This window comes from Anopheles gambiae, chromosome 3 (assembly GCF_943734735.2).
Source record: "Anopheles gambiae chromosome 3, idAnoGambNW_F1_1, whole genome shotgun sequence".
NCBI classification, from domain to species: Eukaryota; Metazoa; Arthropoda; class Insecta; order Diptera; family Culicidae; genus Anopheles; species Anopheles gambiae.
In genome coordinates this window covers 98,334,516-98,359,003 of record NC_064602.1, presented here as the reverse complement: position 1 = coordinate 98,359,003, position 24,488 = coordinate 98,334,516, and the positions used below count along the sequence as shown (strand labels likewise).

General features: G+C 46.4%; 1 protein-coding gene across 9 annotated transcripts in view; it reads left to right on the top strand.

Annotated features, from left to right (window-relative positions):
• The window catches only part of LOC1280340 (low-density lipoprotein receptor-related protein 1), an 81,940-nt gene that overhangs the window by 44,146 nt on the left and 13,306 nt on the right, over positions 1-24,488 (top strand). For all 9 annotated transcript variants that reach the window (XM_061655713.1, XM_061655707.1, XM_061655708.1 and 6 more), the window contains exons 3-7: positions 20,995-21,108; positions 21,217-21,747; positions 21,826-23,008; positions 23,086-23,298; positions 23,368-24,429. In XM_061655713.1, coding sequence (XP_061511697.1) covers positions 20,995-21,108; positions 21,217-21,747; positions 21,826-23,008; positions 23,086-23,298; positions 23,368-24,429 — 3,103 coding nt within the window. The remainder of the gene's footprint in view (positions 1-20,994; positions 21,109-21,216; positions 21,748-21,825; positions 23,009-23,085; positions 23,299-23,367; positions 24,430-24,488) is intronic.

Here is a 24,488-nt window from a genome sequence, read left to right as displayed (position 1 = left end):
TCCGTTTGGATGGTTTTGAACAGATCGCGCTACAGCTGCTGCTTGAGCGGGAACAGCTTTCAACTGTTAAATTTTGGTGTGTTTACTTCAAACATAAATTATGGTTGAACAACAATGCCATTTCAATTAGCATTCAAACATGCAGACCACAAGTACGGTTGGGCTCCGTTTTACTCGAATGTTTTAGGGAGGGAAGGGATGTGAGCAATTAATTTAACCATGTAGAAAGGATCTAGATAAGTGTGCAAATGTAAATTGGGGTGGTGTCGTAAATTTCGTGGCAATAGGAATTATATTACGATACAAGGGGCCGGAAGTAAAGAAAAGTAGCACGAATGCAGAACCGTTGTAAAGTATTGCTACAGAGATAAGCATATTTTCCGAGGCAAGTTCTTAGTGCTTTTACCTCTAAAGGAAATAAAGGTTTTGAATATACATTCTAGAAAATCAGTGTCTGGTTCAGAAAAGTACTACTTGGTTTACTCTAGAGCAGGGGTCTCCAAACTTTTCAGTTCGCGGGCCGCATTGCTTCACAATCAACCTTTTTGAGGGCCATTTTAACCCTACCTTTAGAATGAATGGAAGTTCAAATCTCGTTTTAATAAGAAAATACTATTGAAATATATAAAATATCTGCAGCTTTCTTTTATTGAACTTTGATTTTCATCTTTCAAAAGTAAAAAAAAAACAGTTAGAAAAGAAAGCTATTTAATTCAACCTTGACCCAGTCCTCGCGGGCCGCATTGAAGGCTCTTAAGGGCCGCATGCGGCCCGCGGGCCGTAGTTTGGAGACCCCTGCTCTAGAGTGTAATGAAAATGTACGTTACAATTCAATGGCCATGTACTTACATCTTACCTAAGCTTTATTCCCTGAAAATCTTTGAGTATTACATTACTGCATTGGTACTGTATACATATATTGCTCACACAGCACTTACTCGAATACCACATGACGACATTCCACGTATTCGTGTTTTTTTACCTGCCGAGGATCTGTCTCATCACATGCCAAGGAAGACTTTGCGTCAGAAATATATGTTTGATTTGAGCATGCTGCACACGTGTCGGGATAGAGATGAGTTCGCTCATCTTTTTGATGACTTATCATATGCATCAAATAGAAACATGATATATCCATCCGTTCGGCCTAGCCCGGACGATGAGGCGCATGGTGACCGACCGGTAGGGCAACATAGCACCACTGCCTGTGCAACAGTTCCCATTCAGTGGGAAATGCTACTGATGCGAGATTGTGATTCATTTTCCACTGCATGTTTGATGTCTGTTGACGTGCGCACTCGAACATCAACGCTGTAGCAAAGTGGACTCTACGTGTGGGTGTGGCGATGTACAACTTGAATTGACTTATCTGGAGCAACGGCACAGATAAACTTTCCCAGAGGTCACATCCGACTTGTTTGCTCCTGCTGCCCGCCAAGGACACCATCAGCAAACAATGAATGGTGCTGCCGTATACCGCCACCAGGGTAGGAAGAGCCAGCATCAGTGCTTTCGCTCTGTTCTCTGTCGAAGCCACAGGAGCAGTAACAGTGTGCAAGCATAATGTGCAGAAATAAATAACATTTTCCTGATTCCATTTGCGTAATGAAAACGATCGGAGGAATAAATAACGGAGGGCATCTGCGTGGGTCAAGGTATAGCAAAAAAAAAAAAACCCCTGGAAAACTTCATTTCCTTCTAAAGTGGCTTCGGGCGTATCCGTCCCGAATTGAAAACGAGCTCGCTAAACATAAGTTTGCGACCTTCTTCCGCTGTCGTTGATTGATCCTATCCGCTCGTTATTTATTTTTCAAAACCTAAATCCTGACCCACCTTGAGGGCATTGAACGGGAATCCCTTGCAAGTACTTTATATTGGATCATAAGAACGGTAAGATAAAAAAAGAAGGTGCGTCATAGATAATCTGTAAAGTATAATAATAGAATTTGCTATTATTTGAGGGAATTATCCACCTAGTCAATGTTTTTTTCTACTTTTCGTCGAACTTTCAATATTTCTTCGGAAATTCATTATGCGGCTTTATTTTGTACTAGACTACTGAGAAATGGATTCCAAGAATGCAAGTAATTCATGGGATAACAAAGCAGTAACTGGGCTATGTTTGTGCGAAATAGAATTCATAGTAATTCATAATTCATTTCAATGGTAAACCACAAGATAATATTGCCAGTGTCAGTTGAAAACTCATATGGTTCCAATGAAAGATATAGCGGTTTTGCATTATTTACGAAGCTACTGCAGCGTATAATATATGTAACAATTCAAGCCTGACTAGTATAGGGTATTACATAGAAAATAAATTGAGACAAGAAACATTTATACGGAATCTGTAATGCATAACTAACGCACACACACACTGTCGCATTTTCTTTGGATGCATCATGCTCTTGGTTTAAATAATGTGATCCTATGGATAAATATGCATGATTTTCTTTTCCTACCCTTCTTGACACAGCTGTGAATACTGTTGCTCTCGCTACATCCTGGGAACGCTACGGGCTGAGGTAAACCACATGGTAAAACCATGTTTAAACATGGTTCTTACCCAACTCTGGAAAGCATTTGAACAGTAAGAAGATATTTGTTCAATCATACCACTGCTCTCTGTATCATCCCTCGAAGACATGAAAAAATAACCATAATAATCATGATGGGGGCGCCTGGTGCATAATGGAGACGCCTGGTTACTAGTAATTTGGGAAGCATGGGCAACCGCCCGCCACCCAGTAACCCCAAACGACTGTGCACTGTTTGTTGCTGCTGTCACTGTTGTACTAATGGTTTAAATTCTACTAATAACCATGCCAAGACAATGATCATTCGTCAAGGGAACCGTGGCGGCAACGCTACAACCTTGTTGCATTATGGTTATCTCCCTTTTAATGGATTTAGAAAACAAATCACAACCTCCCTACCACTCCCCTTTTCCCTAAACCATGGAACCTCTCCTGGCTGGAACCCTTGTAACTGTCTCGGTGTCTAATGAACAAGATCGCAAGCGTGTCATTTGTTACGACGCGAGCATCCTTCGTTAAGCATCTGCCCGTACCCTCTGCTCAGCGCGTTTCATTGTGGCGAATATTAGCAGCGCACCGTTCCGGCACAGACGCTACGGAGCCGGGCTATTATGCAGTATTTGCAGTGTAAGCTCTCCGCGGCAAGCAGTTACTAGATACTGAAGCCCTGTGTGCGCACACCCACTACCCGCTCACGGCAATGGTGCAAATGCGTTGGCTTTGGCGCGCGCGCGAAACACACCATATGATGACGATGGTGGCGATGTATGCTTTGCACCCGTTTAACGCTCTTTCTGCACAGCGCACGGTTCGTATGCAAACAGGCGTACCAGTGTAGAGCACACTTGTACGAACGGATGCAGCCTCATCCGACACCCCGGTTCGTCCCCGCTGTGCGCACATTGTAGAATGAGTTGTTGAACTCATTTTTTGACAGAACGACTGAACGTAATTAAACTTGTTGTTTGCTCTTAGCAACCGACCCCCGTGGGTCTCGATGCAGCAGAATTTTGCTGCACCGTGGTAAGAAAACTGGTGCATCATGAACAAGATACTTCCACCCATTAAAGAGATTGGGTGGGCAAGGAAAGAGGGCTCGCGAAGCGGGCGTATTGGACTCGCGGCTAAGTCAAGCCGTGCAAGCAATACTATGGCAGTACGACCCCGCAGGTCACCTTCACACAGCCATGTATATGTATATTTCATGCCTTAAATGTCCTTCCCCGTACCCGGCATAACGAAAATGTCTTCAGTTCATTCGTTCGCCGGCTGTTTGCCCAACCATTCACGGGATCGTTTGCAGTGCAAAGGCAAATGTCTTCGTCGTTGAGTTGTCTGCCTCAAGACGTCTGCCTAGCGATCGACATGAAACCCACTCGGTCCAGTTACTTGACTCCTGTTCTGTCTTTTTCATCTTACACACCCACCCAACCCAAAGTTTGCCTTTCGCATGCATATTTTATGCAGGGCGTTCTCGTTCGCTGCAACTGCAAAACCCGGCCCAACTTCCGCCGCATTCGGTCATCCACTAGGGATGGTTCCCGTGGGCGAGCTACTCGAAATCTGTTTCGGTGCAAAAACTTAATCCTTCCCCAGGTCGGGACTCACTCCCAGTTCCATTTCGGGGATGGTTCTAAATCGAAGCAATTTAAACTGCTACTGCTCCAAACAGGATGAAGTTTTGCCCGCACCAGCTCGACGACTAAATTGTGTCGGGCTGTCCTAAGTTTTCCTCCCACCTGCGGCAAGCAAGGTGATTGACTAGACAGTTGCATGCGAATCATTGATTCCAGGTCGCTTTGCAAACTTTGCCTGTTTCACTTCCGTCCCGCAACGACCACCAGCAGCAGCAGCAGCAGCAGCAGCAGCGCCTGCAAGCCAGAGAGGAAACCGATGAGCGAAGACAGACAGCTCCATTATTCATGGAATAGTCGGAAACTTTAAAGCACGTTTAACCCCATCTTAATGGCCGCCATTATTACTGCTTCACTATCATTCTCTCTTTGCACTGTAATTGCAGTGGCTTCGGCATGCACTAATGTTTTGAACATTTGCACGGGAAACGAATAAAGTTTCAGCCCCTCCACCTTTACGTCGATTACAATTGCATGGCAACTCGGCGTCCCTGAGGGGAGGGCTTGCAAATTATTTATTCCACTTCCGTGGCGGCTAGGCAAGCACTTACACTCGTACCGGTGGTGCCAGCGCTTGTTCTAAATTTGGTTCCAAATCGATCGGCCGCTCTAAATCGTGCTACTGCAACGAGATCACGACGACTTTTGCCAACGGTAGCCGCCGTGGTGGCACACTTTAGCCTTTAATTCCATCAAAGAATCCGCCCGGCTGCAGACGGAGCGTTATTTTGACAGTTTTTCTTCGCTTCCGCGAAAGTTCTAATTGAATTTTGGCTCCAATTATTCAGGCAGCAGCAGTACATCGCCCGTTCGTGGGTTCGTGGGCTCACCAGCATACGGGCGCGCTGCTTTTTGCGTGTAATATTGACTTTCGCCTAATGGCATGCAAATCCGATTTTCTGCAACCCAGGGCGGACGGGTGGTAATCGTAAGCTCCGGGTTGGTGTGTACACCTCGCCTTTAGTGGAGCAGCAAATAGATTGCTCATTAATTCGCGGAATATGAAGTCATTTACATCGATGGTTGCCTTCATTTGCTGAAGCCTGTACAAGCTGGCGCGCTACAGAAGAAAAAAAAACAGAAAAGCTTTTCCATCAGCCCCCGTCGCGTTCGGTGCGGTTTGGGAGCGAAAGGTTTTTCTTCACTTTCTCAAAACAGCCATTTTACCAGCTGATTTGTGCTTTATTAGCACGCATTTATTAGAATACAAATCTCGGACCTCGTTATTGCCACCCGTCATAAGGCGGTAAATTCCATTTTCCCCACAACACGTGGGACGCTTTAACGCTGACGTTGACGGTTGGCGTGTCGGGCCATAAATATCGTTTTATGGCACGGTCGAACGATGTGACTGATTCTTTCATGGTGAACTAGCCTGCATCGTTGACGGATTGAAGCGCCATAAGAATGTCCGAGTAGCGTAAACATTGTGGGGCATAATGCTCCCCGTTTTTCCAATGACACACATTGCTCAGATTTCCATGGTGTTTCAATTCCACTACGTTCTCCCTTAACTGGTACGGTACGGTCTCCTCTGCAGATTGAAGAACATGTGCTATTGTTTTGCTCTCGCTCACATTGTGTTCACCCACTCTATCGCATTCGACTGCTTCCTCTCGGTACCGCTTTCCCTGCCGCTGGGCCGATGTCATCGCCGGCAACGCGTCCTGAATAAATATGATCTGGAAAAACTCCAGCTGTGTTTATCTTTGCGATCGGCATCACACTTTCACTCGTAGATCTTTTTCGGAAGCGTTGGATAAACTCTTTCTCCCTACCCGTCGATTTTCGCAACCGTTTTGTACCGCTGTCGTCGACGCTGTCTTACTTTCGGCAGTAGCATTTCACAATTTTATTCTGGTAACGTTCGTGCATGAAACGGAAAACCCCAGCACCGAAACCGATGCTCGTTTCTATTATTTATCTTTCTGTCTCTGTATAAGCTTCTCAGCAAGAAAAGCAGTGGAAAGGTATGAACTTTTTTTCTTCTGTTGATTCAAACGAATATAGGCGTGTGTGTGTGTGTGTGTTTGCTTTTGGACGTATGCTGTTCTTTCTCTGCAAGATTTGGTTCATAAACAGCGTGCTCATTTCGCGTAGAATTTATGTCCTAATTGTAGCACTGCGTTGCGCTGAAACCACTTGAAATTACTTTTCTCACAAGTTATTTAAACATGACTGTGTAATATGTTTCCTGTTCATTTCTAAAATTGCTTGCAGTTTGTAGGAATTGAACTGGAAATGGGAATAACATGCTCTAGTTATTCAAGTACACTCTCGAAAAAATAACTGTTCGTAGTGTGTTTGCATTCATTCAATATTGTAGTGAATGGGCTTCTCCATCAGTACGACTATGTTCAAAGATCATTCAAAGAGGGCATGCTGTGAGGTTCGCGTTGCACTTGAAAGAGTAAAACCAGGAAACGCCTCCCCCATTCGAATGTGTTTCGATTCGAAACGGAGAGTAGTACTGAAAACAGACAAAAAAAACTCTGCACCCTACGTAAAATACCTGCTAAGCTGTTTTTCAATCGAAACGACGCAACAAACGCTTTCCGTTCAGTCGTTCGTTTATTTTGTTTTCGAACGGTTTTGTTTGTTTGCGCCCTCATGCTTTCCGCGCCGAACGACAAGCTTTCGCCACCGCGCTCGGGTATTGATGTGTAAAAATATATTCCGCTCCATTCTGTTTCGTACCTTTCTTCATCGTACCGAAAAAAAAAACGCTCCGAGAGAATACCTTACATTCCGGGAATGCGCGTTGCCAAAGGGTTTCTAGGTGCTGCTGCTACTGCTGCTCTGCACATGACATTTATTGACGACTGAAACGTATTATTTTTATCTCGATTTTCCATTCCGGTTCCCGAGCCTTTTATGCCGTTGTGTACGTGTGTTTATGATGTCTGGTATGACTAGTATGTCTGCTAGAGATCAAAATCTGCAAACCGCTGCAACCGTGCCATTCAGGAGTATCAAAAGGTTAAATAAACAACCGATCCGATGCATCTGGCGTACATACAAACACGCGACTATACAACGTGTATGGGTGTATGCATACGAAGTGAAATCAAACAGTGTTTTAGCTACGTGATTATTCAAGAACACCAGTTTCGATCTGTATTTCTAGCGTTTTTTCAAACAATTCTCGGCGGGATGAAGTGTTAAAAGAGCATGATGTTAATTTTACACGCCTAATCTTACTAATTAAGGTCCCCGCTAACAGGTTTCACGTGCTTATCGAAAAGCAGCTCGTGTTTTTAAATTAATTTCGAGCAAACTCTTGCCCCTCGATTACGCGAAACAGTGTTGAAACACTTTCGCGCAGTAATTACGCAATGCCGGATAAAAAGTCATCAACTCCATTCGTTGACAGTCCGCAACCGGCCGGAGGTTGTACGAGGAGAAACAGTATGCAGTACACAGTACAACCAAGGAGAACAACGCAGGGAAAGGGACCAATCCGTGTGCGGGAAATGCGAAAGTTTTCTAATCAAATTAAAACGTCACAGACAATCGTTCTGTAAAGTTTACGGCAAGTCAAAATGAATTTCTTTAAAGTTGGGTAAGCGGCAGAAAGCAGGCGGATTTGCGGACGGATCATGAACCTCCACCTTGCAAATGGTAAGATTGTGACGGACGAACAGAAGAAAAAAAACACGAGCCCCTTACTTGCAAGTGAAGTATTTGAAGGTTGAAAAAGTTGCCTTAATATTCCTTCATACCGAGGAGTGGGGGTGGAATTCAAATTTCTCTGCAAAAGCACTTTTTGCGTACTTCGTCTAGCTTTGATAGCATCCGCTTTCTTTGCATTGAAGGAGGCAGGGTGGAAAAGTTTTTCCCAGGCTCATCTCCCCGACCACCACTGGCTATCGGTTGCTATTTTCGGGTTGTCAATGTTTACAGCAGTAGCTGGTATCGTTTAAAATTCATTGCACCCATCACGTTTTACTGTGCAATACATTGCAGGTTCTTTCACGAGAAGAAGCGCAAATGGGAAAACTGAACCGTAAATTACAGTGTCCATGTTCTGCATGGACATTTGAAACGTTGCTTTTCTTTTTATTAGCACTTCCTTTGATATGCACCTAGCCACTCACTGATTCCGGTTTGATTGTTACTAGTGCAATTAAAAACCTCCTTTCATTGCGTTATCTTCTCGTTCCTTCGACTGGCTTGAGCAAAACAAATGCAAAAAACGTGTTCCTCAGCACAATGAAATGTGTATCATGAATCCTTGGCCGGATGAATGGAACACAATTTACGAACAATTCACCTCATAAAATGTCTTGCAATGGGGAAATCGCCTCAACACCGCTAACGATTTCCTCGCCATAGCTCAGTAAAGCGTGAAATTAATATCTGAAGAGCCATGCAAACAAAAATAAATGGAAACAATGTGCCCGAGAATGGACGTTTACTTGCGAAACGGTATGGTGGCGGTCCTTTTTGCGGTAGAGAAAATCTCCATCTTGCTTTTTCTGTGTTCTGCAGTTCCCTCATTTAACTCAATTGTTCCATAAAGCATCATCTCAAGCGGCTTGGACCATTAGTGGGTATGCTCGTTAAATAAGCAAAGAGCGAAAGAAAACGGTCCCAATAGGCACATTCCCAATTGTGTTGCTTAACGCTCGTTAGTGTGCAACGTTTAATTAATCAAAACTAGCTGCCGAATTTGTTTATGATAATGTGGCGGCGCAAACAGCAGTTCCTGCCGCATTCATTCAACCAACCGGCAGCCGGTTTGAAAGTTTATATTTCTCCATCTAATGCAACAACTTTGAGCAAACTTCGGTTTGCCTTTGGGAAGAACCATTTCACCATTAGCTTGCCAACGGGTGCCAATTTCGCGGACGTCTGACGATCAAATTAAAATGGAAATTTCAACTGCCTTTGCCAGTTGGCCAGAAACACAGCTGAGCAGCACGCCATCGAGCATGGATAAGGAATTCCAAAAAAGTCAATACCTATTTTGTCACCTGCGCCACATCGGACGGGCGCACCGGGTGGGGGTTTTGACTGATTGTGCGACTAATTAGAGTCATTTGTCATGCTGTCTTGCAAGGAGGATGCGAAAGTGTTTCAATGGTTTGAAACTTTTCTTTAGAAGACTGTTAAAGCGACTCTAAATGGGGGCGGAACGACGCGATAAATCAGCACACTGCACATTCTTGTCCTCCTCCTCCTCTGGACCCCCCCGTAATCGATGATAATAAATCTCCGATTCATCCTTTTTTGTTTGAAGTAGTTTTATTCCGATGTGTTCGCGCTTTTACTCAATCGGATGCCGTGTTTGGGCTTTAAAATGGAGTTTGATATTTGCGCGAAAGCATGTTTCCTCTGTCCTTTGCCTTCTCTCGTGAAGCTCGAGCAACTGCCAGACAAATGGCTCCAGCCGCCCAACCGAGAATGTATCCGGCCCTTTTCCTGTCCGTTCGTATCAATTCTTCAACAGCCGGCACCAGCTGCCTGACAACGAAACGGATGTCGTTCATTAAACATTCATTTACAACAAGTACCGGGTAAAATTATGTCCCTCCTCTGTCACTGGGTGGTTCACCGGTTGGGCGGTTTCTTCCCTTTTCCTCCCGTCTGGAATAAGCAGCGCCGTGCTGCCACGAGGCCGCGATTAATGTGACGTTAGCTTCGCCGTCCTAGCAAACTTGTTTGCGTGTGCTTCACGTTTTCACCGTTCGTACGTTCATTGTAGCACCCTCCGTAGCGCACGTGGGTAACTCGTTTCTTCAAAGGCAAAGCAGCAGTAAACGGTTTTAACATCGCTCACGATTTCAATCACCACGTTCGGCCGCGCTACGTTGATGCTTGCTGAAGCTCCCATCCTGATAATGATAGAACGAATCTTTTTATTTTCTCTTTTTCTCTTCTTTAAAGTGTCATACTTTGCTATCTTAATCGATTCTGTGAATGCTTCAGGTACTTGGTGCGTCGCGTAAACGCGAACCAAAACGGATCAACCGTTTTGTAAGATGAGAAAAAAAAGAAATCAGGTCCTACCGGGAAGGGAAAACGACCGAGTGATAAAGTGAAGTGAGCGAAAATTACGCACGTTAGTCATCATCAGCACCCAGCGTGGAAAATGTGAGAGCGAGGGCCGGGAAGGAATGTTCGTCTCCCCCCAAGACAACCTCTTCCGCGGCACTCCGAGCATTGTCATTGCAAGAATGAAAAGGAGTTTTTTCGATGGTTTTATCTGCCGCACCGGTACATGCTTTCAAGCGGCGACAAAACGTTTTTTATGCCACGTGTTTTGTTTTACTTGTCCTTCTTTCGCTCGTTATCTGATACATGGTGTTGGAGCGGTCGATATCAAACCGAACAGCCTTAATCGTTATTAGTCCGCCCTGTAATCTGACCAGAGGTTCGTCCGAGAAACCCGTGCGGCATATAGCCGTGGGTATAGACACAGCGCGTGGCCACTGGCCCCGTCCTTTGATTAAGTGCCGTCCACTCTTGCGTTGTCGAAAAGACAAAGACACACAAACACACAGTACTGCCGCAATACAACGTGACCGTCGGGGCTGGACGACAACCGTTTGTTGTAAGCAGCTTTCGAATTCGCTTATAAGCTCAACTGGCAGCTACTTGGTTCCGGTTTCGTTCGTTCGTGCTGGCAAGTGAGGCAAATGCAATGGATGAACCAAATCGGTAAAGTCCTTCGTAATCCTGCTCGTCATAAAATTGTTGCTTCGTCAGCGATTGTAGTGGAGCGCGATATGGCGCGTTCCAAATTCCCGAAATGAACAATTACTTCTGCAAGGGCTGTGATTGGACTAGATGGATTAGCTGTACGGTTTATTTTGTTTTATTGTTCGCGCTATATTTTATGAATGATTTAGAAGAGGTTGAATGATTTTGAAATGTATTGCGAATTAAGCTACCTTTGATTTGGTTTGAGCCCGGGATAAATCTTCTGCGATGCAAACAAACAGCAAAACAAACAGCAATTCCGCATAAACTCATAATGAAATAACTTCGCATATGATGAGGGAAATAGTGTTGGATTTATTTAATACCAACTGGTTGAATCCGTCCAAACATCCTAAACTGGGACGAGTGTAAAAGTAAAACTTTCCGCGAATAACTGTTTTGTGCTTTCGCGCACCACACAGAAGCCCTGCAGTAATGCGCAAATCATTTGTATGTTTCTACCGTACGGGTGGGTATCTGTGGGAGATGGTTCTCCTCTCTGTACACATCATCACCGGGGCGCCATACATAATGTCTGCTGACAGGCTCGTGTAACCTAGGAAACACTATCACACAGCGTCAACATTTCGTTTTTGACTGGCTATAGTGATGACTACGGCTAGAAATTTCCTGAATACAATCCCGCTCGGTGTGTTGTGGCAGGTGCTTCTAGTGCTGTTGCAGAACGTTGTTTAGTCATTTATTCGACCCGCATCAGTGCAGGTCATTGTAACGTTATTGCATCGTGCAAATGCGGACAGAATTCTCGCATTTCGCTTAATGTAGTGCTATGTTGTTTGTAAATTGCTACTGGCGCATTGCTGACAAAGCCGACCAAGCGTCTCCATTCCATGAACTGTACATGTCAGCAAGTTTTTCTTCGGTTGAACCTTCTCTAGTGTCATTTTCTAAATTCGCCCGAAGCATTAAACAAACCCCGAGATGCTCTAAAGAACCCACATTTTGTGTACGATTTAATTTTTGGACTAACGGTACCATCAACGGTGGACGATAGAACATAAAGTTTTTGTTTAAAAAGAAGGGTATTAAAACTCGCCCTAACAAAAAGCGGGATTATACTGGCACGGTGGGAGAACGAACTCTCCACACCCGTCGTCAAACGTAATCAATCACATTGGGTTCGGTGGCTAATGAGAATTTCATTAGGGCAGCGACAGTCCCGAGTCCTCTGCAGTGAAGCAGAAGAAATTGATCAACTTTTACCTTTCTTTTAATTACTTTGTCACTTTTCTACGGATCTTCCGCATAACCCGAACCCTGCACGAATGTTTTACGCCTGGCTGGCTGCGGGCGGGCGGTTTGCTACCAAATGGACTCCACCATGGCACCCGGTACCCGCCGGCAGTTGGAAAAACACCAACGGTCAGTTGCACAAAGCACGACAGACATGTCCATTTAATTATCCGGTAGTAGGGAAAAACACGGACAAGGATGGACCTTTTTTATCTTCCTCTTCCTCGGCGCTGACTGTGGCTAAGACTCCGCTTGACAAGATGGTGTGTGTGTGCCTGTAGTTGTTGTTTAGTTCTTACTTTTCTGATTGTTTTTTCCTGATGCACTCTGGCACAGTAGGCGTAAAAAGCGGAACGTTGAGAAAGGTAGAAGTAAAAAGTAAAAAAGGGAAACGCACGGGGGACCATCAACTGTTAAGTTAAAGTCAACCGGAATGACCTAAAACCACCAGAAAATGGGGTTACCGTATCCTAAAGCTGACTACTGCAGAAAATCCTCCCAACCAACACGATCAGAAAGGGCCCGATAAGTTAAAAAACAACTTTTACCTACAACCGCACCTAACGCGCTTTGTCTTAACGTAGCGTCCCCGAAAACAAAACAAAAAATAGACCCCTTAATCCGTTGGAATCATCAAAAGTACTTAAGGGGTTGAAGAGATCATTTGAATTTAGCTAACAGATTTTAATTATTCGCTCAATCTTCAGCTTCCACTCCGGTGCGAAATGCATTCCCTTTCTACGGAAGCTGCCAAAGCATAAAAAAAGGCCAAACAAAATCCACCACCCGCTGGTGTTTCTACCCAAAATGCTTAATGCCACCTTTCTGCGTTTGTGAGAAGTTTGCTCTGTCACGGTCAACCACCGTGTCGACCGAGACGACGACGACGACGACGACGACGGAGCATTGTTTGTGCCAAGAGGCTTTTCTGTTGACATGGTGGCATTGCCGTAATTAGATACCGCACTTTTCGGTCGGAGAGTGAAGAATTTGTCCCACTTTTTCTTTTCGCTTTCCATGCTGCCGGCGGCATTGTGTCCACGCTATCCGGCTTTTATCCTTTTCGCACATAAAATACAGCCACCAACCCAACACAATGGGCAAAAGGATCAAAAAGTTTTATTAAAACACCGCGAGCGAAAAGTAAACGTGAATGCGCTAAAACAGTGGAGGAGAGCGAAGAAAAAAAACTACATCTCATCCCATCACCCCCGGACCATGTCATGTTGTATTCTCTGTCCTGTCCTTGTTGGTTTGGGGTTTTTTTGTTGGTTCTGTTATTATCATTTTTACCACTGACCACAACCAGCGACGAAGCACTACTTTGTGTTTCCATTCTACTACTCCCGCCCCCCCGTGATGAGAGTGGTACCATTTTGTATAATTATACGTAAATGGTAATGAGCAGAAGATGTCAACACACAAAAACCGGATCCGACCGGGAGGAGTTTTTACTTTGGCCCACTAGCGCCCATTAGCGCCGCCAGAGGCGAGAGCAAGGGCGTTTTCGGTTGGCCACCGCACTTCATACAGCGCGGCTTTGCGGCTTTGCTTGCTTTTTGTCATGTAAATAATGGAATTCATTTTGCCTGGGGGGGGCGGACAAAAATGTGTCCCTAATGTGCCTTTATTGTTCTGCCCGAGCAATGGCAGCGACAAAAAATGTAATATATGACGTTCTTTCATACTAAGTAATATATTTTATGGTTCATGCTTTTGGAGTTTCCTCGATTTCTTTATGAACACAATGTGTTGATTCCACCACCGAAGTCGTTTTGTTGATATCCAAGCTTCACCACAAACTATCAACCAACATTAGACTTCAGCCTTTGATGATGACATGATACCTGTTGCTTTGGCGTTGGCCCACTACTGTGCATCAGTTTCATTCCAGTAACAATTTCGTCACCTTCGCCCTCATCAGAAGAGCGTACCACCTTCACGGGCAACCAACACTCGGCCGCTGTTCGCGCGTCCGCCAGAACAGCAGCGCACTGAAATAGATATTAGTTTCGGTTGCCTGGCGCACATCAATAGCCACAAACCGGTATCAAACGGTACGCTCGTCGCGTTGTTTGTCTGTCCACCTTCGCCATCCGGGCCCGTCCGCGTCGGCTCGAATCGAAACTGACCGCAACCGCTTTTAGTTTGAAATAATGATAGGCTCGGTAATTTAATGAGTATTGATTACCAATTAATCATCTGAAGCGTGGTCGTCGAGTATCGCATTTTCAGCCGCGTAACAACGACGACCGGTCTTTATTTCAACCAGCGACGATGGTGTGCTGCATCTGTACGCTGTGTACTTGCTTCTTGCTTTTTGTGCCGGTTGGAGCAGAAGAAGCCATCGTGGGCAAGTGAGGAGAATGTAGTAAACGATCCGTACGATCAATAAAATGGGCTAGTAAATTATCCGCAAATATGCTTAAGCCTGCACACACACAAATATCCACACTGCCACATGCACCATGGACAGAATGCAACTGCATCGGCCACTATCTTTAATAGCAACTGTTTACTTAATCCAGGGATGTACGGGATGCTGGACGAACGTGTAGCTACATTAACCTGAGCAAACAGAACCAACGCAAACAGCGACAAAACTTGAAGCGAAAGCATTCATTATCGGTCGTGATTATGGACTGTTTTGGACGCCTTCGGAGCTCGCGGAGCGAAAATGATGAACGATCGGGCGCATTAGTCAAACAGCGGCTTGCGATTTGTGGTTTGCAGTGGTAGTAGCAGCACTAATTTATGCAAACCAGTTGTGCGTTCCCCCGTGCACTGTTTGCAGTGGTGCCGTGTTGCACAGGGACAGCGACCCTAGTTGCCGGTTTTCCAGGCTGATTAGTTTTTGTTTTCGCTCTCCCTCTCTCTATCTCATTTATTAATGCTAATGCAGGACAGGGTAGACTTCCAGGGACGGGCTTTATTCATACACAAATTTATGCGATTTGGAGCTACAGGTCTTGAATTATTGCATTCGAAGGCGGAATTTATCAGTCGAGGCAAATGAAATAAATTGTTATCCGGCCAGCTTTCCGCCCAGATGGGACCTAGCAAGCATCGAAGTAAACGTGAGCATTTGCAATGAATTATAGAGTGCACATCGCTCTCATCCCGGTTGGCTCCCTTGCTGATATCGATTACGACCGAGCAACCGATTGATAATTAATTATTCGCTTCAATCGAATGATACGCTTCAAATGCGAATGAATAATATTTATTTTGAATTTTTCAAACACCGTTTCCCTATGCTTATCCTCTTCCACTCGTGGTCGTGACATGCAATCGCCATCAAGCGTGACTGGGATCGGCGTGTTTTTGCTGCCCGCTGAACGTTATCTATCGCCGGTTAAAGCATTAAATCGTCTCCCTGTTTCCGGCCTAATCCCATTTTCAACGAACTGTCGCAAACTGCGACCGTTTGTGTGCGTGTGTGTGCGAGCTGAATAAATAAATGCTGGAATGGACAAAAAAAAGCTCGAGCCTTCAACAACCGATGTACGGACAGCTTTTGTTGTGCGAAAATAGTATCAAAAGCGGGACGCCTCTTCACCACCCGGCTACATAGCGTGCCTCCAGGGTTTGGTAAAGCAAAGCACCGTACTGGCCACTAGCCAATGCTTCAATTAATAATGGATTGCTTTCGTTCAGAGCTTCATGCCTGTCGCAGCACGGTGAGCCTACATGCGATTTGGGCTATCAGGACGCCGTTCCGCTGCCGGATATCCGTATGAGTCGTGCGCTTCTCGGCTGTGTATCGCTCCTGTACAGTTTACACCTCGTTGGCTTAAGCGCTTATCTATCATTGCTTCCGCTGCAGTCGTCACGAAGAAAGAGAGGAAGGCAGAGAGAGAAAGAGAAAAAACAGGAGACTTTGGGTGAAGTCGGCCCGCTCAGCGAGTGTGCAGAGAAGTATCCCCATGGTCCATCCATGTGTCAATGTTACCGTTTGTCGGATGTGCATTGGTTTTGATTTGATTTAATCGATCCGTTGAATAATAAATGGGGAATTAACTTCCCTTTTTCCCTTTCTCTCTCTCCCTCTTTCCGTATGTATTCCCAATCAATGCCTTCCGGGACGGGTGCGGTTGAGTGATAAATATTGGAAAGCGATCATTTTCCGGCAGCCTAAGTGCGTGTAATTCCACCACGCATAATGTAACTCCACTCCGTACAGAAGCATTACTCCGAAACCCCGCGTCCCTATACCAAAACTGGATCGGCACCACCGACCGACTGGAATAATAAAGTCGATGGTGTTGTCCCTTTTTTTGCTCTCCGATGCTGATGTTGCAATCATCATATAATCCTGGTACGGTGTAAATGGTCCAGGGATTTGCCGCTACCTTTTTGGGGGCAAAATCCCTTACGTTAAACCGCTTGGTGGCAGGCAAAGGGACGAGATAAATATTGCTTCCGGTCCTCGGCACTACGCTACAAAAGCTTTCGCGTACTGAGGAATATCTTGACAGGAAGCAAAGAAGTAGTGCGTGCATGCACGTGACGGACAAGATGAGGCAAAAGCCGAAAATCCTATCCGACCCGGTGTTATCGCTGCCCTCGGTGTAGTGGCAATTGCTGGCTACCATCCATTACCATACATTTGCAACCTTTCAGAGGAACGAGAACATTAAATTTTAATTTGAGGCTATATTAAAAGCAGCTGATGTTGTGGCCCTGCCGCCATCGCAGCAGTGTAAAGAGGGTTTTTTTTTTAAATTACACAATCGCGCACAAGTGGTGTGATACGCTGTGTGTGTATGTGTAGCAGAAACAATGAGACCGGTTGTGCCGGAATCAGCGCTCCGGTCATGAGCGAAACATAAAACCAACCTCCTGCACTCCTTAATTTAACACACTAACTCTACATACTTACAATACAGCGAGATCAAAATGGAGAACAAAAAGTTGACCTGGTGTCGACTTTCATAAAAGTAATTGGATGCAAATTTGTTCACCATTTTATGACCTCCCCGGGGGTGTTACAGTTTACGGTGATGGTTTGTTTGAGCGCACATATTTGCTGCGTTGTAAATTTGCACGTTTGGTTTGTAAAAAAGTGAACCATATTCGGTCAAAGAGAATGCCAGAGGACGATGAGTTCTTTGTTCATAAATTCCACCATACAGCAGCAGCACATACTAATCTATGTCCAGTGATGGAAAGGGAATCCGTTCTCGAAAGAACCCACAAATCTCATAAACGGGGTCAACGTGTGTGTGCGCTCCTGTTTAAACAATTGTGGTCGCCATAATGCGGTTATGAGCAAAACCCGGGAACTCTTTTCTTCGAAGAAACCTTACAGCGGCGGCGGCGGCGGTCAGCGGTGTATTTACATGTGGACTAATGGAAGATGGACGGACCTGTGCAATGTGATTGCGTAAATTCGAGGAACGAGGCAAAACGGAAAACGTTCTGTCTGTTGCAACTGCGCCACCGTCCGGGGTGTGTTTGTGCTAAGCGTGGTGTCAAATTTCCATTCCACACTACTGCGAGCAACATGCATTTTAGGGTGAAACTGATTGTGGCCGCTGTAAGCTTTCGAAAAGATCATGTACATGTTAATGCAATCACTGCTCAACAGGGGCAAGGCATTTGATTGGTTTCCCTAACAGTAACGGTTGTCAAACCAAACTGCACAAATCCAAAAGGGTCGTCTCCGTGTGTCAGAAAAAATGGAGAAAAATTCAATAGAAAAGGTCAATCGAGGACATTTATTTGGTATTGATTTGTCTCTTTAGGGGAATGGGTGCCCGGCCGCCGGCCCTGTAGATTACGCTTTAGGATAGCGGATCATTTTATAGCGGCACGTTTCGTTGCTCTTGCTCCTTCAAAGTGTCCCGTCGTCGTCGTTGTCGTCGTCGTCCTTCCGACGCGGGGCGGTGTCGACGTGCTCAGACTGTCTAATTCGTCCCGTCTGTCTTCGGATGGCTCGTGTTCGCTCCCGCTCCTGAGGCTTCTGGTATTTTCAAATGTCATTTAGACGTTTCGGACGTTTAAGATGCGATGCCATGCTCATCATTACGATCTCCCAACAGTATTCGCAGCGCCGTTCGGCTCGGTCGTTCCAATCAAACGGTACGGCTACGCAAAATAGAAGCAATAATAGTACGATTCTAGCAGCTGTTTGCACGCACTTTGTATTCAATACGGTCTGCCAACTTGCTCATTACGATGGGAAGCAGTGAAATGTTCGCAACATTGTGGGCTGACCTAAAACTCCTCAAGTGCATTCGGTTCGAGTGGATGCAAATTTAAATGTCTTAATAATCGAACCATCGCACTAATTATGAAGCAACTTAGCGCGCAGTTCTAATGAGCTGTTGCAAACATCTTCATCTTCCTGCCGTAACTTAACCTTAACGAGCCCGTTACGAGTGAGCGGCTGCGAATGATGATACTTGACCCGCAAAATAATTGCCACGAGCATTTGCTTGCGCGCTCGGGGAGGCACAGAGCGAAAGAATCATTTCCACTCCGGGAGGATAAATTGTGTGGATAAACTACTTCCCAGTGTATCTCCAGCTTGGCGTCAACACCCGCCCGTAGTAATTTGCTGTGTAAACAATAGGTGAACACGGTGAACACTGAAGCGCAGGAGATGGACGGTACCGATTGTGTCCATCGGTGCCGCCGTGGTCGTTTACTAATTGCTTTGTACACACACACACACACAGCCGCGGTCTGTTTAGAGCGCCACGGGCTGGAGCGTTTGCCAGTGTGCCACTGTAATTGCTCGATACACGCACAACAACATACCACTGTGCAAACATGCCCGACACGACGAGAGCCCGGGAGGAGTATTGACCTGTGTCTCGGGAACAACGTCGTCCACGGTGCTGCTAAGAAGACGTTGTGTGATCTTAGGGAAATTAAGCAAGCTTGTGAACCTTTCCCCCGTTCGTGCGGTGTTCTTCCGGCTATAAACATCTGGATTAGCGTTGTATTTGGTTTCTGCTGGATCACAAAACCTTTCGTTCCGTAATACACCTATCAACAGCAGACGCAGAAACAGCTTCGGTATGATATTCGATTCAGAACGATGCTGCTCCGAAGTAGTCGTCTACTATTAATTATAGATGAAGCCCAAAGCACACAAAATGACTGTGGTGAATTGCTGAGAAAAGTGCCACCACTTAACACTGCTCCAGCCAGCATGGGCAGGATCTGTGGTGATTGCATTAGCATTATTGATTTGCATACGGCTAATTGCGCTTTATTCTGACGATAATGGTTCGTTTCATTATTTAAACTCAAAACATGCTTGATTTATAAAGCTTTCTGAAGCGTCATGGGCTTTGTCATAAGAATCAACAACATTTCGAAGTCAAATTATGCTTCCTGATTCTTCTACACTCATACTCCCGCTTAAAAATTCCCTCCACTTGTGCATAATCGACCTCTACCAACGAGAAATAAATCACTGTCAGCAACAGACACACATGGACCGCCATGCAGCAAGCAGCAAAAAACAAACGGTCCCAAAACAGTGCAACCATCACAGTGCCGTGCCGTACACGAGATGATGGCGGTACACTAAATGGAAAATATATGTAGCACAAATAAAGCGCGATAATATGAAGGCACTCTCGCACGAAAATGAATTAAACGTACTCAAATAAAAGTGCTCCAGGCCAAAAAAGTAATAAAAAAACAGAGTAGCTAAACTAACAGACACTCGTGCGCCACAAGAGTGGACGCATGGAGAAATGAGTTCAAAAATGCAAAACAATTAGTACTTCAAACACAGCCCGAACCGCGTCATCAATTTGGATTTTTCCCCCGTATTGAGTGAGGCAGAGCAGACGAGAAGAGAGAGAGAGCACGTAAAGTGGCCAGAGATCGTTAACGGATGGTTGAAGAGGCGAAGAAATGAAATAAAATAAACTGGTCCACTTTTAATGGCGTGGGGGGGGGGGTGGGTCGGCCGGCACACAAAAAGTCCAATCACGGAGGGAGAAGGATGACACGGCACACAATGTAGTGTTTCGGGATGGTGGCACAACAGTGGACTTGGGCCGTTTTCCTGAGGACGACCGACGTATCGCTGAATCTGTGGGCTGCGGGCGATGAGATAATGGATGGCGTTTCGATCTGAAATGGCGCGTGGTAGTGGTCGAACGTCAATCAAAGTGAATCAAATATAAATTGCAAATAAAGCAGTGATATGCAATTGGGATTGATTCAATCAGTCGCGCTTGAGGGCGGTTTTTTATTAGTAAGCCCTCCAGCTTAATTCGGCCGTGCAGTGGCAGAACCGATTCATGCATGCTTCAACGTGGAAGCACACACACAGGCTTCAAATGACCGGTGACATTCCATCGAGTTGAAAAAGAGTGTGGAAAACGAGCTTGCAAATTGAATCACGTTGAATAGAGCGCTTTATGTGTAATTGTTCCGCCAGGGTAGCAACGGTGCCTATTGATTGATTGCTTTTTTTTAACCTTTGCCAAAATAGTACGGTGGTGCGTGTGCGCTAAACAATCTTTGAACGTACAACTCCGTTCTATTGTTTCATGGCACGGCTGCCCATGCACAGCACTTGATGGTTTTTTTTGGCTTTTCGCAAGAGCGATGGATGCGCCTGGTGGTTCGTTTGCGCCCTTCCAGCACGATCACTCACACTCATCAGACATGCATATACTCGATTAGGCCACCACAATTGGAACGCGCTAGTTTACCATCTGAGACGAACGGGGCGATCACATTGTCTTTACAATCACACAGAGAGGGGAAAAAACACCGTATCATAAAGCCATTCTCTAGTGATGGAAAGAACCAAATATGACAATAGGATGTCATTTAAAGGCAATTATCTTTTATCTTCATTTTCGTTTCTCTGTTTGCCCTGTTTCCAGTCACCTGTTCGCAGTCGCAATTCACGTGCGTGATGGATGGCAAATGTATACCGGCCCTCTGGCGTTGCGATACTTCCGCCGACTGTTCGGACGGCTCGGATGAAGTCGGTTGTGGTAAGTAGCGCTTGCTTACGTACCATATCCTGTAATACCAGCCTGCGATCAAATGGCCAACCACAAACGTTTCTCATCTTTCCTCGCACACGCATGCACAACGCGCAGATAAAGCACATGCGTGCAACGAAGGTATGTTTCACTGCACGGTGTCCAATCGGTGCATCCCGCACGATTGGACGTGTGACGGTGACGTCGACTGTGGGCTGGTCGAGAAGTACGACATGGTGGACGTGTCGGACGAGGATCCCCAGCTGTGCCGGGCGCACACAAAGTGTCTCCCGACGCAGGCCCTTTGCAGCGATGGCAAGTGTCTGGAGATCGATCGGTTTTGTGATGGGGCGTGGGATTGCAGCAACGACGAGCTGAACTGTTCCAGCAACGACACGGCAACGGCCAGCGCACCGACGAGTGCGTGCGATGCGCTCAAGTGTTCCTACGACTGTCGGCTGACGTCCGAGGGAGCGAGATGTTTCTGTGCCAAGGATAGTCAGCCGAATGGAAGCGTTTGCGAAGACTTTGACGAGTGTCAGATCGAGGGTCTGTGCGATCAGATGTGTAAAAATCAACCCGGAGCGTACCAGTGCAGTTGTACTACCGGGTATGTGAGGCAGGGCAACACGTGCACCGCTGTCAACTGTAAGTATAGACACTGTTTTCTCAGTCGATCGTGTAGAGCAATGAGGTAATTTAGATAAACATCCAACCATCCAACAGTGCCCAAGGACGAGCCAACTTCCCTGTTCTTCACCACTTTCAACAAGGTAAAAAAAGTGTCCATTAGCAACAGAACCAGTGTGCTGGCTGGAAACTTTCCCACAAATGAAACCGTTGAGGAGGAATATCTCAAGCAACCGAACCCACGCATCCGAGCGATGGAAATGGTGCATCGAAATCGCACGTTTTGTCTAGCCCGTATCGACGGTAAATCGCTGCTGGAGTGCTACAGCGTAGACAACACCTCACACAGCTGGGTTATGCCGCGCCCGGATCTTTTTCCCAATCTCGAGGACATCGTCGACATTCGGCTCGACTGGGTGTCGGGCAACTGGTACTATCTGGACCAGCAGCGCGAAATTATCTTCGTCTGTTCGCCCCAGATGGTACACTGTGCGATCATCGTGGAGGCCTTATCGGAGGTGCTGCGGCCACGCCGGATGGCTCTCGATCCCACCAAAGGGTTTCTGTTCTTTTCCAAGTGGGGCAGCGGCGACGTAAGCATCGAACGATCGCTGCTCGACGGTACGAACCGAACCTCGATCGTGCTCAACAAAATCATCACCCCGCTTGACATCGCCCTCGATCTGGTGATGCAACACGTGTACTGGGTGGACACGCATCTTGATACGGTGCAGCGTGTGAACTACGATGGCAGTGGCCGTTGGTTTCCCAAACGAAGCACCCAGTTCCTGTTCAACTTCCAGATGCTGTACGCGCTCGATGTGTTCGAGCGAACGATCTATCTCGCGTCCTGGCAGAATGGTAGCATTGTCGCGCTGAATGGTACTACGGGAGAGGCAAGAGTGATCGTCCCGAACGCACCACATGCCGTGCATTTGCACGTGTTCCATCGCCAAAAGCAGCCGGAAGTGGCGCATCCGTGCCGCATCCAGAACGGTGGCTGTGATCAACTGTGCATACCGGTGTGGAAGAAGATCGGTGTAGCGATTGCACAGTGCATGTGTTCGCCGGGCTACCGGCTAAAGACAAAGTCGCAATGTGTGCTGATCAAACGGCCAACGTTTCTACTGTACGCCAAATCGAATCCGGCCATGATCCGAGGGTTTGCCGTTGGCATCAAGTCGCAGGAAGCGATCGTTCCGATCACAGACCTGGGCCCGCACATCACTTTCGACTACCACGTGGAGGATCAGCTCATCTTCTTCTCTCACGGCGTTATGTACGTAACGGCATCGGTGTAGCATGAATGGCAAATTAATAAAATGTATGCTTTTCTTACGCCACGCCTCCTTCTAGAGACAAGCCATCGTTTCGCATCGAGGCACAGAAGCTGGACGGCACGCAGCGAGAGCTGCTGCTTGAAAGTCCTGGATCGTGTGACGGCATTTCCTATGACTGGTTGGGAAACAACATCTTTTGGACCGATTCGGACAGAAACCACATCTCGGTCATCAAGCTAGGTCCAAAGCGAATGCGCTACACCGTTCTGCGACAGCTTTATGCACCCAAGTAAGTTATTGGTCATGCAAATCGAAAATCACAAAAAAACGATAATAATCTCCTCTTCTCGTTTCAAAGGTCTATTGTGGTGGATCCAAAGCAAGGCTGGATGTACTGGTCGTCGTGGTCAGTTCCCAGTGGACGTATCGATCGTGCCTGGATGAATGGAACTCAGCCGGAACTGTTGGTGAACAGCAAGGAACGTCCAATCGAATGGCCAACGGGGCTTTCGATAGACATGATCCAGAAGCGGCTATACTGGTGCGACGCACGGCTTAGTTTCATCGAAAGCATCAACCTAGACGGAAGCAACCGAGTGCTGCTCTTCGACGGACGTTCACAGAATCAATTCCCCGTCGCTCTAGCCGTCCACCGTCAGTTGCTTTACTTCGCCGACAATGTAAAGGGACACATCGAAAAGCTAAACTTAAGCGATCCCCATTTGCTGGAAACAATTACGATAGAGAAACCTCAGGTGCTGGGGCTAAAGATTTTCGACAATCTCACCCAGTACGGTGGAAATGGACGAAATGCATGCGAGATCGATTGTCCGGGAATCTGTCTGAATACTCCGGTAGCCGTTGCCAGCTGCAAGTGTGAAGATGGGCAGGTGCTGTCGCTGTCCAGCGAAGGAAAGCCTGTCGCTTGTGTGCCGTTCGATTTGCAGCACTCGCTGGCATCCTGTAACAATAGCACACATTTCTTGTGCCGCAACAAGATTGACTGTATCGAGATTAAGTACACCTGTGACGGTGATCGCGACTGCGAGGATGGCAGTGACGAGGAAACCACACCGGACGGGCCCTGCGATCCCAACTGCGATCTGGAGCGCAACTTTAAGTGCGACGAGCAGCGATGCATTAGCCGGTCGCACGTTTGCGACGGTTCGGTGGACTGTATTGACGAGAGTGATGAAGATTACATCAACTGCCCGAACAAAACGTGCAGCGAGCACTTCTTTCAGTGTGAGGTCAGCCATCGATGCATACCGAACACGTGGGTGTGCGATCGACATCTCGACTGTGGGCCGAATGACAGCTCGGACGAGCCAGAGCACTGCCACAAATGTCCAGAGTTTGAGTGTAAGAACAGTGCCTGTGTGCCGTTTGAGTTTCTGTGCGATGGAGTTGACAATTGTGGGTAAGTTGGCGGACGTTTTGATCCAAGAGCATATGTCCTTTCACATGTTCCACTGCTTT